At 55.7% G+C, this 16,301-nt stretch overlaps 9 protein-coding genes across 9 annotated transcripts; 4 read left to right on the top strand and 5 right to left on the bottom strand.

The window, feature by feature from the left end:
* The first annotated feature begins 1,122 nt into the window (after positions 1-1,122).
* Positions 1,123-1,852, top strand: BO82DRAFT_358345 (uncharacterized protein). The gene has a single exon (XM_025636264.1). It carries the CDS (start codon positions 1,139-1,141, stop codon positions 1,817-1,819), a length of 681 nt encoding a protein of 226 aa, XP_025487590.1. The 5' UTR covers positions 1,123-1,138; the 3' UTR covers positions 1,820-1,852.
* Positions 1,853-1,887: 35 nt separating this feature from the next.
* Positions 1,888-3,055, bottom strand: BO82DRAFT_181204 (uncharacterized protein). Its single transcript, XM_025630428.1, has 3 exons — positions 2,814-3,055; positions 2,017-2,761; positions 1,888-1,955 (listed from the first exon to the last, which is right to left on the bottom strand). The coding sequence occupies exon 2, from the start codon at positions 2,687-2,689 to the stop codon at positions 2,051-2,053; it is 639 nt and encodes a 212-aa protein (XP_025487589.1). The 5' UTR covers positions 2,690-2,761; positions 2,814-3,055; the 3' UTR covers positions 1,888-1,955; positions 2,017-2,050.
* A 150-nt stretch (positions 3,056-3,205) lies between these two features.
* Positions 3,206-4,605, top strand: BO82DRAFT_358344 (alpha/beta hydrolase). The gene has a single exon (XM_025636263.1). It carries the CDS (start codon positions 3,371-3,373, stop codon positions 4,541-4,543), a length of 1,173 nt encoding a protein of 390 aa, XP_025487588.1. The 5' UTR covers positions 3,206-3,370; the 3' UTR covers positions 4,544-4,605.
* A 148-nt stretch (positions 4,606-4,753) lies between these two features.
* On the top strand, positions 4,754-7,201 carry BO82DRAFT_358343 (oleate hydratase). Its single transcript, XM_025636262.1, has 2 exons — positions 4,754-5,618; positions 5,712-7,201. Exons 1-2 carry the CDS (start codon positions 4,984-4,986, stop codon positions 7,087-7,089), a joined length of 2,013 nt encoding a protein of 670 aa, XP_025487587.1. The 5' UTR covers positions 4,754-4,983; the 3' UTR covers positions 7,090-7,201.
* Positions 7,182-8,691, bottom strand: BO82DRAFT_358342 (NmrA-like family protein). Its single transcript, XM_025636261.1, has 2 exons — positions 8,218-8,691; positions 7,182-8,087 (listed from the first exon to the last, which is right to left on the bottom strand). The coding sequence occupies exons 1-2, from the start codon at positions 8,470-8,472 to the stop codon at positions 7,326-7,328; spliced, it is 1,017 nt and encodes a 338-aa protein (XP_025487586.1). The 5' UTR covers positions 8,473-8,691; the 3' UTR covers positions 7,182-7,325.
* A 364-nt stretch (positions 8,692-9,055) lies between these two features.
* On the top strand, positions 9,056-11,223 carry BO82DRAFT_435920 (uncharacterized protein; the record flags this gene model as incomplete). The annotated part of the gene is made up of 4 exons (XM_025641073.1): positions 9,056-9,174; positions 9,225-9,744; positions 9,801-10,270; positions 10,353-11,223. The coding sequence occupies 4 exons, from the start codon at positions 9,056-9,058 to the stop codon at positions 11,038-11,040; spliced, it is 1,797 nt and encodes a 598-aa protein (XP_025487585.1). The 3' UTR covers positions 11,041-11,223.
* A 341-nt stretch (positions 11,224-11,564) lies between these two features.
* On the bottom strand, positions 11,565-13,912 carry BO82DRAFT_395463 (uncharacterized protein; the record flags this gene model as incomplete). The annotated part of the gene is made up of 1 exon (XM_025638790.1): positions 11,565-13,912. One exon carries the CDS (start codon positions 13,910-13,912, stop codon positions 11,747-11,749), a length of 2,166 nt encoding a protein of 721 aa, XP_025487584.1. The 3' UTR covers positions 11,565-11,746.
* Positions 13,913-14,341: 429 nt separating this feature from the next.
* On the bottom strand, positions 14,342-15,055 carry BO82DRAFT_423871 (uncharacterized protein; the record flags this gene model as incomplete). The annotated part of the gene is made up of 1 exon (XM_025640270.1): positions 14,342-15,055. The coding sequence occupies one exon, from the start codon at positions 15,053-15,055 to the stop codon at positions 14,342-14,344; it is 714 nt and encodes a 237-aa protein (XP_025487583.1).
* A 587-nt stretch (positions 15,056-15,642) lies between these two features.
* BO82DRAFT_181160 (uncharacterized protein) lies at positions 15,643-16,184 on the bottom strand. The gene is made up of 2 exons (XM_025630427.1): positions 16,087-16,184; positions 15,643-16,021 (listed from the first exon to the last, which is right to left on the bottom strand). Exon 2 carries the CDS (start codon positions 16,016-16,018, stop codon positions 15,815-15,817), a length of 204 nt encoding a protein of 67 aa, XP_025487582.1. The 5' UTR covers positions 16,019-16,021; positions 16,087-16,184; the 3' UTR covers positions 15,643-15,814.
* Between the last annotated feature and the right edge of the window lie 117 nt (positions 16,185-16,301).

The following is a 16,301-nucleotide window of genomic DNA, read 5'->3' as shown; positions in this document are numbered from 1 at the left end:
GGTTCTCACCCGATATTGGCAAGTATTGTGTATCTGATGACCATGGGAGACCTCAAAGATGGAGCCTTCCTGCTTTGCCAGAAAGGAGGTGCTCGAGAAGGTGCTAACTGGACAGTTACAGTACGGATGAGTGCTTTTGCAGTCGCTTTCCCTCGTGCCTGCCATACCGTGTGCATGGCTGGCTAGCTGGGAAAGGCCTTTTTCTTACGTCCCCTCCCCAGTTTGGACTTCTCCGGCATGGATCTGTCTCTTCATACCTCATTTTAGTACATCAAATACACACACCTATTCTTCCACAGCAGAACCTACATCTATCGTTACCACGTTGTAGCCATGGCTAGTGTATGTCTCCGTCTGCCTTGGACCGATCAAGCACAAGCTCACAATGCATCGCACGCAGGCTTGGATACCACCGCAGTCTTGGGATGTAACGCATCCCGTGGGCCCAATGCAGTCTGTAATCCCACCGCACCCTTGGGGTACACCAAATCCTCAGGGCCTAATGCAGTCTGCAACCCTACCGCACCCTTGGAATGCACCGATTCTTCAGGGCCCATATCAGTCTGGGTACCCACCGCAGCCTTCGAACCCATCGGAGAACCCAGATAGGATCACAACAGCTTCGCCCACGAACTTATCACAAGCTTCAACGCAAAAAGATATTCCGAGGCAGACTGGCTTAGATCTGGGTAGAGGGTCGCCACAGGCTCGGAATCGGCAGCGGATTCAGATCAGGCGGGAAGTCCAAAGGCGGGTTCAAACGCATGTTCAAGGAAAGATCCGAAAGCAGATCCAAAAGCAGATCATAAAGCTAAGGTGGTTGAGCAATATCTTGCCGAGAGACTTCTTCTCCAGAAAGTTCTCGTCGAGAAGGATCTTCCACAGAAAGATCTCCCAGCCAAAAGTCTTCCTCAGAAGAGACCCATTAGGACAGCCTGAGATAACAGAGCTGCCCGACGTATCCGCAAGGCCTTTGGCATCCACAGGGCAAGATCCTCCTGCAGAGTCGAATCCCCCTTCTCGCAAGTTCATCTGGGGGTGGATTGGCCGCCAAGATGGACAGCTGAGGAATGAAGACGTGCCTGCTTGGTTGAGGGGCACATGCGACAGGCTAAATCTGAAAAGTGCATCCAATGCCATGGTTTCGCTTGCAGAATCTATCCCAAGTGATACTAGTGCCCACTTTGAGGTACTCCCCACACCAGTAGTGGACGACGTTTACCACCAGAACGCACTCACACAGCAAGAGAGAGACTCCTCTGTCACGGTGAGCCATTTCGGCAGGACACAAACACGTCCATATCACGCGGCTCTCTTTGCTACCAGGCAAGCCTGGCATCATTTTTCTGCAAAATACTACTGGTGGGCAGTTGCTTCCGTTCGTCCCGCTGGTACATTGAACACGACGGCACCCAACCCTGGCGTGGCACAATATCTTCTTGTGTATGACTCGAGGCCTTTGGAACCAGACCTAGAAAGAATGCAGGCCACGCGAGGCTTGCGCGATTTTCTCCGAAAGGATCAATGTCGGATGCTGAAAGTATTGAATCAGACAGTTCCCATCAGGTATATTTTTCTCAATCGAGCACGACTGCGGATGCCGGACCTGGGTGATTGCTTTCGAGAGACGTTGTGGTGGATCTGGAATGTGGTTCACCGTGGTGATATGCCAATTGAAATTGGATCAGAGCTAAGCGATCTTCGGTGGAAGGTAGTCGGCGCGATCACTCTGGAGTTTGAACACGATGAAGCAGATACGGGGCCAAGGGCAGATCGAAAATTGATTTTGCAATCGATATCAAGAGCGGGTGAGCGTTGAAACGTCCATTAGATAGTTAGTGTTAGGTAGAGAACGAAATATACTGTCCTTGCTTTTCTGACAAGAAGAGTTGAAAAAGAACAATCCAGAGTAGGTCTAGGGCATAGTTTGTGTTGGGTCTTATCAAGTTGCAATTCTGAAGTACGAACAGTCTGTCAGCTCTGGCTTCAGCAACCATCAGTCAGGGCTCAACCCACTTCACATCTTTGATTCTCTACGCAGCTGTGCCGTTCATAACAAATGGACCCAGTAGGAGGAAACCTCGTAAGTATCGTAGATCGCCGGCTCCTCCGCCCTCAGTGCCGCAAACACTTCCCCCATCATCACCATCCGACTCAGGAGATAGACCGCCGGCGAAGACAGGCTCACGATAGTCACCATCCCCTCCCATCGAAGCACCACTTTCTCGAAGTGCATGAACACCAGCATCGACCCCATGGACACGAAGGCCGCGATACGCCACAGCCGCAACTCCACCGTGGTGGGGAAGACATCATTCCACGACAGCAGGTGCAGCGCCCCAAACGACATCCCGAAGAGGCACGTCAACGGCCAGAGCCTGGAGCGATACAGATCGGGATCCCGGTGCGCCACCACAATCTCTCTTTTGTGTCCTTCTGTCCGAAAGTCGACATGCACTGCTGCTGCTTCCGCTAGTGATGAGGATGACGCTGACGCTGACGACGCAGACGAGCTCTTTTGCGTCTCGAGTGCCCGCGCCGCCATCGTCCGATCCCTCTCCTCCTTCTCGAACACCCGCGGCGTCAGGTACCAGACACTCCAGTACGGGACCTGGTCGCGCAACCCCTCGTTGTCGAACCTGTGGCTGACCGCCAGATACTCGAACGCCGCGCGCTGCTCGCCCGTCATCCCCGCCGGCAGCTCCACCACCGTCGGTAACCGGATATGGAAATATGGTGCAGTGACTTGATGTTTTATGTACTGAATCAATGATATTAGCATGTGAACATATATAGAAAAGATCAATTCCTACTTGAAATTGGTCATGGAGGATTCTTGTAGCCCTTGTATGTACTTGACGCGTCGCTTGAGCCTATGAGAATCTGGTTTTGGAATGTGTTGGTAGCATCGGAGATGATTGAGTGCCAGGTTCCACAGCGCCGGCAAGCTTTTTCCTCCAGATGATAGGTTGAAAACAACCGCTGCTGTCACACTAATGTAGGTGATGTTTCGACGGTTTTGTTGGCTAGAATAATAGGTCATTCACCTAGCATAGTCCTCTGCAAGCATTGAGTGCGCCACAACTTCTTGAAATATCTTTTGTCGTTCTTTCTCTTACACTGAATGACACACTTGATCACGTGGAAGACTTGGCCCAGATAATCCCTGCAGCTTGTCGTTAATATGGAGTCTCAATGCAGACTGACTGTTCAAGATTACGCATTTTGGTATCGGCGATAAGCGCTGATCCGCCGTCAACCAGCCTCAATCCCACTCTCACAGCCTACAACGTCACACTATCACAATCTCATTCTGCTGGGAGCTTCTTTCTAGCCCTTTCTCCTTCTCCCTCTTAAGCACCACTTCGTCATGATAATAGGCGACATTATGCTATCTGTCGTCAAATATGGCTCTCTATCGGCCGCCATCGCCGTCGGGCTGTATGCCGTCCTGCTAGGACTGTTGACTCGGCCTGGCTTCCAAGCGCATGTGGTTTACCTGCATGCGGTGCAGATGACCTGGTTCAAAGACCTCACGGTCCCTGAATCATTCGGATTCCTTCACAATCAAGTCACTCCCTTTTTCATTCCCACACCAGACGGCCACCGCCTCTTTGCCTGGCACATCCTGCCTCTTTCCGTCTACCACCAGAACGAACGTGCTCTCCTGTCGGAAGATACTCCGGGTGTTCTCACCAACACCACGACGCGCCACGCGTTCCACCTCCTCTCCACCGACCCAGATGCCATCCTAGTCCTCCACTTCCACGGCGCCGGGGGAACAGTCGGGTCAGGGTATCGCGTCCCCAACTACCGCGCTCTCGCGGCCGGCTACCCGGCCAAAAACATCCACGTGCTGACCTTCGACTACCGCGGCTTCGGTCTTACCAATGGCTCGCCCTCTGAGTCGGGTCTTATAATCGATGCTCTCGCCGTCGTAGACTGGGCCATGAACGTTGCCAACATCCCACCGCATCGCATCCTTCTCTTCGGCCAGTCTCTGGGCACCGCCGTGACTCTGGCCGTCGCCCAGCAATACGCCCGCCAGTCTCCGCCGGTGGCGTTCAAGGGGATCGTACTAGTAGCGCCGTTTGTCGATGTCCCGACCTTGGTGTCAACCTACCGGGTGGCCGGAACAGTTCCCATATTAAGTCCGCTCGCGCGGTTTCCGTCGTTGTTCCAGGCGCTGCAAGGGTTCATCCGTGACCAGTGGAGCAGTGGACAACGGATCGCGGAGTTTATCCATGCGAGTGAAGCAAATAGCTTGCCGTATCGGCTCACTGTCATCCATGCGGAGGATGATGATGATATTCCCTGGTGGCATGCCAGGGAATTGATTGCGCATGGGGTGCGTGCATCGGGCAGAGACGGGGTGGAGGAAGCGGATATGAAAGTGGATCTTGGCGCTTCAGGGACGATCAAGGAGTGGCGATCAACCCAAGGGGTAATACGAGAGGAGATTCTGAAGACAGGGCTGCACGATGTGATCATGGGAAATGCAGTGGTGTCGATGGCGGTGATGCGGAGTCTGGAAGGAGTATGACGTCAATTGTCTGTCGCCTAACTATGTAGAGGGGGAGATATCGTACCATATTATATTGACTGGATCGGATTTTAAATCCAACCTACCACAACATAGGTACTGACCACCTCTAGAAATTATCTCCTCCGCTGAATTTCAGCAGTAAGTAAAACCCCATAAATGCTTGTCGATCAACCTGGGGGCCGAGGTCAGCCCTACCCAAGCAACAACGACTGAAACGCTCATCATTTCGTCAAAGGGACCCAATCGCATGCGATCCATGGTTCGCAGCACTGTCAGGGTACAGTGTCAACCACCACCATCCTGACATCACACCGACATCCCCGAACCCAGCGCGCCACCGGCCCAAAAGACCTGCTTGCTACTCGCATGTCCCCTTCGCAAGTCCATTCTTTCCCATTCATCACAACCCGCCTCTGCATCCGGCCATCACCCTCACCATGCGCCTTCCGCTAGAGACTCCAGATGCCACGCATCCCGAAATCCACGCCTACATCCTCGGCGCAGGGATCACCTCCCTCTCCGCCGCCGTCCACCTCCTGCAAGAAGGCCACCTCCCGGCATCGCACATCCACATTCTCGAGACCCTCGACCAAGCCGGCGGCGGGACCGTCAGCTCAGGCAACGCAGAGGAAGGATATCACTACCGGGCAGGCGGGATGCCATTGCTGAATGGGGATGCGATGGCGACCCTGTTCGCTGAGGTTCCATCAGATGTGAATCCGGGGAAGAGCGTGTTGGATGACCTGTACGAGTACTGGGGCTTACCGGCGGCGACGGCAGGCTATCAGCAACAGCAGCAGCATGGTGGACGGCTGGGAGAGGAGTCGACACAACATCCGCAGCACCAGCAGCACCAGCACTCTCAGTGTCACCAGACGCGACTCATCCGACGGTCGAAGCACGGCCTCGTCCGGATCGACTACAAGCGAAGTACTAATCTCGGTCTGCGGGATCGAGTGGAAGTGTTTCGGTACATGAATAAGACTGAGGTCGCGTTGGGGAGATCGCGCATTCAAGATCACTTTGGGAAGGGATTCTTTGGTGGATCTTACTGGGGGGTGTTGAGTACTACGTATGTTTATCCCTACATGTGGTTCCTGGGCATGTTTCATGCGTTATCGAGTTTCCTGCTCGGTTGTGAGCAACGCTGACGATTACCCATCAGCTTCGGCTTCAAATCCTGCCACAGCGCCGCCGAATTCCACCGCACCCTGCACAAATTCGGCCACGACATCGCGAGCATTACCAGCTCGCACCCCCGCCCCCTGGACGGCGGCCAATACAACCGCCACGAGTCGCTCGTTGCCCCGATTGCCCGCTTCCTGCGTCGCCAAGGGGTCGACTTCCAGTTCCAGACCACCGTCACAGACATCATCTTCGCCGACGACGCCACCGCCGGCCCGGAACCTCCATCAGCCGCCGCATCCAACTCCGGGTCCGCGTCCGCCAGCGTCCACTCGACCCCAAGCACCAGGCAGCGCAAACGCAGCAGCCGCCAAAACTCCAATGACAGCCAGAAATCCCAGTCGCACCTCCCAGCGTCCACAGAACCGCCCTACCCCCCGCGCCTCGTCTCTGCCATCATCGCCCATCCCCTCAACGGGCCCGAGCAGACCATCCCCGTCCAGCCGCACGACATCGTCCTCGTGTCCCTGGGCAGCGCCATGTCCGGCTCCAGCCTAGGCAGCAACACGACCGCCCCGCCGCTGTACCAGATGGAAGCCGACCACGAGCTCGACGAGAACTGGCTGCTATGGCTGGAGCTGACGACCAAGGACCCGCGCCGGTTGGGGAATGCCTACAACTTCTGCACGCGCCTCGAGGAATCCCGCCTGGAGTCCTTCACGATCACCCTGCGCGCGGCGGGCGGCAATCGCATCCTCGAACGCATCACAGGCACGAACAACAATACCTCCGAAAGGTCATCATCATCATCATCATCACCCCAAAGCGGCAGCGGGATGTTCGTCTCCCTGATCGATGCCCCCTGGGTAGTCAGTCTGCACGTGCCCGCGCAGCCGGTCTTCCCGGACCAACCAGCCGAGGTGCAGGTGCTCTGGGGGTACGCGCTGTACCCCGAGCGAACCGGGGAGATCGTGCGCAAGCCGATGCTGGAGTGCACTGGGGAAGAGATCCTGCGGGAGGTGCTGGCGCAGTTGGAGGTCAAGGAGGCCGAGGCGGATCGGATCCTGCAGGGCGCCCTCACGATCCCCTGCGTCGTGCCGCGGATGGCGGCGGGCTTGCTGCCGCGCGGCGAGGGCAATCGACCGCGCGTGATTCCTCCCGCGATCCGGAATTTGGGGCTCATTGGCCAGTTTGTGGAGATTGAAGGGGAGACCGGGGTTGCGGCGATGGAGTATAGTGTGCTTGGGGCGCAAATGGCGGTGCGGGAGTTGGTGGGCAGGGGTTCTTTGGTGCTAGGGGAAGAGAGGAAGGGGTTAGCTGGGGAGGATAAGGGGCAGCAGCCGCAGCAGCAGCCGCAGCAGCAGCATCGAGTGAAGGAGTCGAGGAAACGGTCTTGGTTGCCGTTGCCTTGTACTTAGCCTGGTAGTATGTATGTAAGGCTATGGTTTTGAAGATTCTTATGAGGTAGTGCGTTTTGTTTCTGCGAGATACTACAGTGTAGACAAGCAGTGTACAGTAGAGTACATATCAAAAGAGTCACAAACAATCAAATTGGATATCATACACCGTCCCCGGGCCCAACCTCAAGAGCCAACTTTTTCCTCCTTCTGTAGACATGTAGACACACCTTTCCCCCCCCAACCTTTTCTTGAAACTAACGCTTCTTCACCCACTCACTCTCCTCCAACCACCCCTCCAAATTCTTCAACCCGGGATACAACTTCCGCAACCGCGGGATATCCGCCCCGTACCCTTGCTCATAGAACCATGTGAACATCGTCCGGGGATCGCCCAGCACCCAAAGCACCAGGTAGCACAGCACGCGGTAGGTGGTCGGCAGCGGGCGCCCGCCGGTTTTTGCGCGCACCGTCCGCTGCAGGTGCTCGTAGGTCAGATCGTCACCCGCCAGCGATAGGCACTGGTTCCGGAACGGGGCCGCGTCCGCGCCCGCGCGCACCAGCGCCATCGCCGCGAAGTAGCCCACGTCCGCCACGGACACGCACTGCAGCGGCTTCCCCTGCAGGTAGGCGTCCCACGCCGTCGCGGTCACTTTCCCCGCGAAGCCCGTGGAAGGCGCCAGGTTCTCGAAGAAGAAGGTCGGGCGCAGGATTGTCCAGGTCATGGCGGTGGTGGGGGTGGGGGTGGTGGTGGTGGTGCTGCTGCTGCTGCTGTTGTTGTTGTTGTTGCTACCGCCGGAACCGCCTTCGGCTTCGCGGGTCCGCGTGAACAGGTGCTGCTCGATGCGGTGCTTGCTGATGAAGTGCGGGATGGTGGTTGGGTTGTCGCTAGAGGCGTCGCCGCCGCGGTCGACGGAGCTGTACACGAAGTGCGGGATTTGGTGGGCTAGGGCTGCGTCGATTAGAGCTTTGCCTTGCTGTTCTTCTTTGTGGACGCTTTGGCCGGAGGCGAAGGGGTTCTATTCTCTGATTAGTATATACGGGTACTGTACAGATGGTACAGTGTCTTAGATGGAGCGACAATTGTGGGGGTGGGGGAAGTCTGGGGAAGGGGAATGCTGAGAGGTGACGGGCAGGGCTGGGGCTAACCTGCACGCTAAACACCCCGGAGATCGGCAACGTCGCGGCGTTCTTTGCCTTCTCGAAGATCTGCGCCGGGTGGTCAAGGTCCCCCTGGATGAGCTTGATTCTGGGGGATCGCTGGGTGAGGCGGCGGGCGGCGCTGGAGTGCGGGTTGCGGGTCACGGCGAGGATCTCCACATCGAGTTCCTGGGCGAGAAGCGCGTTGATCACGGCGCTGCCTTGGTTGCCGGTGGCTCCGGTGATGAGAAGGGCGAGGGGCATGGTATGGTTGTGAGTGTGGAGTATAAGGAAGGTAAAGGTGGAAAGATGGAAGGGGATTTACATACAGTCCATGTGGAGAAATAAAGATAAGGTGGAGTCGATCGACTTGACTGGCAGGATGACCTCATTTTGCGGGGTGTGACTGCTTAGTCAAGTCTTAACACCTCAGGCATCACATGGCTCTGCAGGCATGCTTGATTTCCTCTTTGGGGAAGTAAGTAGTAGTAGTAGTAGTAGTAGTAGTAGTAGTAGTAGTAGTAGTAGTAGTAGTAGTAGTAGTAGTAGTAACTTGAACTTATCAGTCTATCCATCGGCTCCCTACTGTGCACCGCCTCCACTACATGCCATTCAACCAGGAACAACCCGGACCAGCCACAACCCCTAACCCCTCATCCGCGTGCTATTTTGAGACCAGATCATACACTTGTTGTCGCTACCGCAGTCAACATGCATTAGTCGACTGGGGAGGAGCACCGGCGCTGGCTCCGTCATTACTAGCTTCCCGGCTACATGACTAGCCGTTCAAGCTATCAAGCGAAACACCCTTGGCGGCCCGTTGTCTAGAAACGTGCAGGGGTGGCTCATGCTCAGCCCCATCGTCACTGAACAGCCACACAACCTTGGGGAGGATGAGGGGGTGCTCGAGGTGCCAGGAGTCGCTGAATCATGGGTTCAGCGGATATATAAGCTCGTCATCGTGTCGTGGGTCGGTATCTCAACTTCCCACCAGCACTAACCGCAACACCTAACAGCAATTCCCCACTCGAGATGTCTCGGTATCCAACAAAGGCAGATCATCTTTCGGAGATCCTGGACCTTTATCCCGATGAAGAGAGATGGTGTGCGGGGTATGCGCCTTCAAAGGGTCGACGCTGTCACAACCCCATAAGTGGCGCAAACCGAGTTTCGGCCGTGCGTCTACTCGATGAAGGCAGTGGAAGAATGAGACAGGGCGAAGACATCGACGATCTCCTGGTGGATCTGGCGTCGCTTGTTCTCTGTCGCCATGTTCATCAGAAAGATCAGAGGAGTCAGGTCCCGGCGCTTGTCAAGAAGTGGCAGGATCGAATCCGGAGCGTCAGTGAGGATCTAGACAACGTGGAGGCTATTGGTGCTCGACAAAAGGTCAAGCATTTGGGCCTTTGCAGAGAGACAGACGAGGTTGAGATGTTGAGGAGATTGAATAGATCCTCATTGTCTTCAAGACTTCAGCCTAGCTGGCATGAGAATTTGTCCCTCCAATCTACTGTGGAGGCTTCGAATTCCAGCAAGGTCAAGGTCGATCGGCGGGCTCGGCCGTCCAGCTCAAATGACTGCACTACTCGTAGGGCGAGGGTGTCATCGGCCGGAGTGTCTGGCAGTATCATCACAACCTCTTCACAGCATGCAGTGTCGATCATGGAGCAGCCTGGGTCATTCACTGCTCCTGCACCGAACCTTCGTGCTTCTACCTCATCCTCACCGTCAGGCTCTCAGCCTTCAGGCTCTTTGCCATCACGGCCTTCACCTCTATCTCTTTCAACTTCAAACTCTTCACCCACTATCCCCACCCCAATGGTCAACCCCCGTGCTACTGTTGCTCCAGCTTCCAGCTCTCGCGCTTCAGCGACTACTTCGATGTCGGCTTCTACTTCGGCTTCTACGTCCATTACAACTTCCATCACCTCACCTACAAGCGCCAGAGCAAGTCCAAATCGTGCTACCACCTCTGGCTCTGGACATACCGAAACGGCTTTCTCTCGCGGGCCAGCTCCTTCGCCGCGGGGATTAGCTCTGTCATCTCGCCATATAACTCACCGTAGCGCTCACGCTTCACGCTCGGACACCACTATCACTACCTCTGCTGCCACCACAACCACCACAAGCGTTACGTCGACCAGGACTATCACAGTTTCGACTTCCAGCTCCACAATTACTGCTTCCCCCACAACTTCTACCTCTTCTCCAAGAGTTTCTGTCAGCAATGTTGAGCCAGAGGCATCAGCTTCAGGTCCCACAGGTGTTCCTGCGCGTCCCAGGACAGCCTCGACGACTGCTACGCCTGCTGCTTCAACCTCGGCTCCTACAACTCTAGCTTCTACATCGACTACTACAGCGAGTGCTCGTGCGTCCTCTACGTCTAGTCCGACATCTGCCCCAACAACTGCTCCTACAGTCCCAGCCCAAACAGCAACCGCAACCGCAAACGCTACTCCCGAACCAACCACAGCCACATCTCAGCCTGACACTTCATCTCCTGCCGTCGTCTTGCAACCTCCCCGGTCCTCCTCCTCATCAATCTCATCAACAACATCAGCCGTCTCAGCCCCTTCTCCACTCGTATCAGAACCCGCCTACACGCCGACCCGCCAGCCCATCACAGGTGACTGCTCCATCTGCTATGAGCCCCTCCTCCCCGACTCTCCTTTCACAACCCCGCGTCAAGCAGCCCGAGACCTGTCAATCGTCTACTGCAAGCAGCAGTGCGGCACAAACTTCCACTTCAGTTGCCTGTTCACGTGGAAGAAGACGGCATCACAGATGGGCCGGAAGCCGAGTTGTCCTATGTGTCGCGCTGCCTGGTCGTGATCCTTTCATCAAAGATTACTTGGGCAAAAGCAATGCTGGTTTGCGAAGTTTGACTGGATTTTTAAGATCAAGGAACATGGTTTTAGGGCGTTTACCTGATATTATGTCTTGGATGGAAGGGTATTGGCTACTAACTGTTATTATGATTATGGTTACGAGCATGAATAAATGAACTGATGCCTGTGAGATACTTCTTTTCGGCTGTAGATCATGTGGCTGCAGGGTAGTTCATTCTGTAAGCTCTACCTGTTGCAATTCGCGTAGTCTGCATTACCTGTGACCTTTATCTGAGTCTCAGGCAGTCGAGTATTGCTGCGAAACAGATAGACCCAACATCAGTCGTACAACCACGTAGATGTTCGAGTGAAACCCAATCCTACAAGAGAAAACGTTCAAGAAAACCTCTTAGAAAAAAGAAAAAAAGAAGGGAAAAAAAAAAAAAAGAAAAATAAATCTAACATTCTTAAAATACCATAAAAGATAACATAAACATAGCTAGACAGAAATTCCCAAAAAGCCGAACCCGAAGTTCAAACTTCAAAAAAAGAATAAGTCATCATCAATCATGAAAAGAAGGGTGCTCCAGCTGAACGGTACCCAAAACATCACCACCATCACACATACATACATACTCACCCACAAGCTCAACCCCACCTCGATTCCCTACCAAAATCCCCGAGCCAGTCCCAATGGGGTGAGTTAGGGTTCAGTTCCTTGGCACCAGAGGCCGCGTAAAGAACTTTCCATTCCAGTAGTCCTGCGAGTAACTCCCACCTCCTTCTTGGGCGGAAGCAGCAGCAGCAGTAGCAGCAGAAGGAGGAGGCTTGCGCTGGTCCACATCCATCGGGTACCCAGCCAGCGCCGAGGGGCTGATTGTCTCCCCGGGGGAAGGGCTATACGGGGCCCGTTCGAGGATGGCGGTCTGCACGGTGGGGGCGGGAGGAGGATTGATGGGCCGTGGCTCTAGCTCTTGCCCCAGACCCAGCCCCGAGCTTTGGGATTGGCGAGCCGTTGCTGCTGTGGCGGCGGACTGCTGCTCCTGCTTCTGCTCCTGCTCCTGCTCCTGCAACCGCTGGAGCTGCTGCTGGAGGGCCTGTTGCTGCTGCAGGTTCTGGAACTCTTGTTCTTGGACCTGTTGCATGACGGCCTGCTGCTTTTGCTGGTGGATCGCTTCCTGGATGCGCCGGTGACGCGCGGCGACCTCCTCCGGCTGCGTCCAGCGCAGTTGCTGGTGCTGGTGCTGCTTCTGCTGCTGGTTATTGAAGATGCGGCGAGCGCGCGAGGAGGGGCTATTGTTGCGTCGGTCGTGGGACGCTCTGCCCCCTCCGCGGCGGGCCGGCCGGCGCCGCTCGTGGCGGGCGATGCGGTTGTTGTTGTGCTCGCGGTAGCCGGTGAAGGATGGGCCCGTGAAGGTTTGGGAAGGCTGTTGTTGGGGCCGGAAACCCGGGACCTGGGGCTGCAGCTGGGGAGGGAAGTTCCCGTACTGAGGTTGGATCACGGGCGGGTATTGAGGTGTGATGAGGTGGGAAGTGGGAGGCAGAAGGCCGGGATTTGGGGCCTGGCTGTGCATGCCCATCCCCATTGGGGGTGGGAAGTAGGGGGCGAAGCCTGGCTGGGAGAAGTCTTCGAGCTGGGCGGTTATGGTGAGAGAAGGCACTCCAGAATTCTCGAAGGTGGGTTGGATGGAGATTCCGCTGCTGGGATGTGGGTAGCCAGGCTGATGGCCGTTCCAGTCCGGGGCAGGGCCCGTCGTCCCTTGGGGTCTGTTGTAGAAGGCCCGGGGTGCCGTGGGAATGCTCTGGGCCTGCGGACTACCCGGCGCCGGGGTCGGCGCTGGGGCGGCAATGCCAGAGCTGGAGCCCGTGCCGGTCACAGCTGGGTAGAGCCGGCTCTCCTTGGGAGGACTGAAGCCGCTGCCGGTCCCGACGAATCCATCCGAGGCCAAAAAGTCCACCGGGGTGGCCGCATTCTGGCGCGGCAGGTCTTCCCTGAAGCCTGGCGACGGAGTCACGGTAAGAACCCTGTTCAGAGCCGGTGCTCCCAGGTTGGTCTGGCTCGGGGCTGGTAGCTTTCTTTCCAGGAAATCTCGCCCAACGTTGGACTGGTTCAGGGTCTCAAGCTTGTCATCGGCGAGCCGCTCATTCTCGCCCCGGAAGATCGATTCGAAGAGAGTTTCAGTCGATGACTTTGTCTGGCTGAAGCCGGGGTAGCTCGAGGTACTGGAACCATCGGAACCACTGGTACCACTGGTCGTATGTCTGGCGACCTTGGGCAGGAGCGGCTGGGCCAGCAACGACTCGTCCGACAGCTGAGATATAACAATGCAATCGTCCTCGTCATCCTCGTCCATGGTGCTACTACTCTCGCTGCTGCTGTAGCAGTCGAAACCCGGCTCGGCATCGGGGTGGTATCCGTCGTCGCTCTCTTCGCTACTAAAAGCCGAGCGCGCCGAGTGGAAACTTCGGAAAGATCCCGACTGAGTCGATCTCTGGGTTCCTGCTGGCTTCACTGATGCGCTATCCGCGAGGCTGGTCGCTTCCATGGATGATGGGACGCCGATTGACAGACCGGAGCAGTTGGCGGCCGAAGCACGCGCCACGTACTCCTCCACATACTCCTTGAGAAGCGGGATAGCCTGCACTTGGGGGTGAACGGCGCAGGAGCCAGAGGGGCGCTGATCAGCAGCGCCAGCCTCCGCGCAGTCCGCGCACATCCCCCAGAGGTCTCCCTTCACGGGGTCGTATGAGTTCTCGAATTCGTGGCCGATGCAATCGCCAGCGCGCAAGCTATTGACCATCTCCTGGCAGATGTCGATGCTCCAGCATGCGAGGTGCTTGCAGACCTGGTAGTGAGAATATTTGTGGAAACACATGGCGACTAGCACTGCTTGTTGTGTTGACACGAGATAAAATAGTGAGACGGTTGTGTTGAGTGCAAGATCAAAGCTGCAATGGTTAGGTCGTTGCAAATGCGCAAAGATGTCAGATTTCACTTTCCAGCAATTTCCAACAAGTTTGGAACTGTAGAAAAGTGAGCATCACGGTTCACAGCGAGCACAAGCCCATTATTTATATTCCATGAATGGTGGAAAGTGGCAGCCACGTAGACAATGCGATTCTCTCTTTCACAGGCACCTTTGGTCAAAGAAAGGCATTCTGAATATCACCATCAACCGGAGCCCGCCCTTCTTTATGCGCTCTCAAAAAGGGAACAAGGAAAGGGCGGGCTTCACAATGCGGTGGGTGTGTAAGTGAAAGGGGAAGCATAAAGAAAAAAAACCACCTCCCGTCAAGCCCGCCCGTCACTCCTCGTCCATTGACAGGTCGATCAGGTATCGCACCCCGGAGTCCAGCAGCCACCAGGAGGCCAGCTCGTGAAAGAACCGCCAGACGGGATTCCTCAAAGGCATTTTCTCCTGCAGCGACGATCCGTCCGCCGTGGTGATCCACAGCACACACTCGCTGGCGAAGACCACCTCCTTGGCTTCGTCCCAGAACCGCAGCAGCAGCCGGCCCTCGACCTCGCCGCCGCCGTGGGGGGAACAGATCTCGAACTCGACGCTGGTCGGGCGACGCTCGGCCACGCGATAGATGCCGCAGATAATATCACCGCGCTGGAAGTCCAGGCTGCGGATGCGGGACGGCTTGAAGGTCGCGCGGGATCCCGAGCCGCTAAGGATCCAGAGCATGTAGGCTTGGGGGAAGTAGGCGAAGGCCGCCATGTTGCGGCGGAGGAGGATGTTGAGCAGGTCGGAGGGTTGGTGGGTGGTGGGGAGCAGCTGGCGGGGCACGCGACGAGTGACCTTCTCGTATAGACAGTCGTGACTAGCCTTGGAGATGTCGGGCGGGATCGTGGTCATGGAGTTGAAGTTGAGGGATGAAGGAGAATTCGAAAGGTTAGACAGCGGGCCTCGAAAGTGCTCGTGCTCCAGGCCATTTTTGAGAGATCGATGCAGCAGGTACAAGTAGGCAAAGGTGCTTGTCGACACGGCGACAATCCAGGTTGTGAGCGACATCTTGACCACGCTTGCACTCCACTGCTCACGCATTGCCAATTTGAATGGTGAGTTGAGCTGAGGCTCAGGCTCAGGCTCATAGTTAAAGGGCTTGACTCAATGGTGGGGAATATAATAAGGCTGAGCTGGATGGGCCCCAAGCGAGTACGAGTTCCAGACCGGTGCTGGCACGAATCACTTTGGCACCGCATGCAGGCAGACAGACAGACAGACAGACATCATCGGCCTGTCCGATTCGATTGAGTGTGGCATGCTGCTTGAAACTTTCATCCCGCAGTTGCAGTCCAAAGTGTGCCTTAAGATGTGACAGAATGAAAGAAGTGGCTCCTTGCGGCTCCTTTCGACAGATATTGTGGCTATACTGACACAGCCTATCTCTCAGCCTATTTCCCCACTGCATTTGATCACAGTTCATCCATTAGTTAGATCGTATATTTCCTTGACACTTGACACGTATAGTTTAGATCATTCTTCTGCCCACATAAATAGAAGAATATCGCTTGCACATCATCGCCCATCTAATCCCCCTTCTCCATACAACCCAGCCCTCCAGGGTTCCATCTCTCGACGACACAGCCTCAACTACCCCCTCACTGACCACCCGACATAACAAGACGGGTATCCTTGGTGGATAACTCAGCAGCAGTAATAGAAATTAGAGAATTCATAAAATAGAAGAACGGCCTCGGTAGAGAAGTAGTCACGTCCCCCCCCCATTGCCTAAACCATCGGTGACGCCGCGGTCGGAACAAGGACGCTTCACGCGACATCGTAGGATTGCTTCTCTGCTTTCCGTTTCATCCATCGGCGGTAGATTAACAAGGCGATGATTCCGACGGCAACAATGAAGACGATGCAGAAGACCAGAATCACGCCGGGGTTTCTACTGGCCCAATTGCTTCGCTTGATGAGCTGGTGGTGTCGTTGTGCAGCGGTGGACACGAGGGCGTCGATGGCAGCCATTGTCTGTCAGAGTTAGTACTCGGGTCGATGTTCCTGTATACCTTCCGAGGCAGATACTCACGTCGTACAGGTGAATAGGAACGGGGATCACGACAGACAGATGAGAAAGACCGCAGCTCGCCAACAAATCACCACAGCAAGACAGGGCAAAGAGCAGGTGAGGAATGGAGTATTCACAAAGGGGGAGGAGCGACAGGAAAAGAACCTAGGGCGTTTGACCCGTTGGCGACTTGCACACCACACCCATCGGGAGCAGCGGAAAAAAAGTCATGACTCCCAGATC

Source organism: Aspergillus uvarum, assembly GCF_003184745.1.
Source record: "Aspergillus uvarum CBS 121591 unplaced genomic scaffold BO82scaffold_69, whole genome shotgun sequence".
In the NCBI taxonomy this organism is placed as follows: domain Eukaryota; kingdom Fungi; phylum Ascomycota; class Eurotiomycetes; order Eurotiales; family Aspergillaceae; genus Aspergillus; species Aspergillus uvarum.
This window is presented reverse-complemented; position numbering and strand designations above follow the sequence as displayed.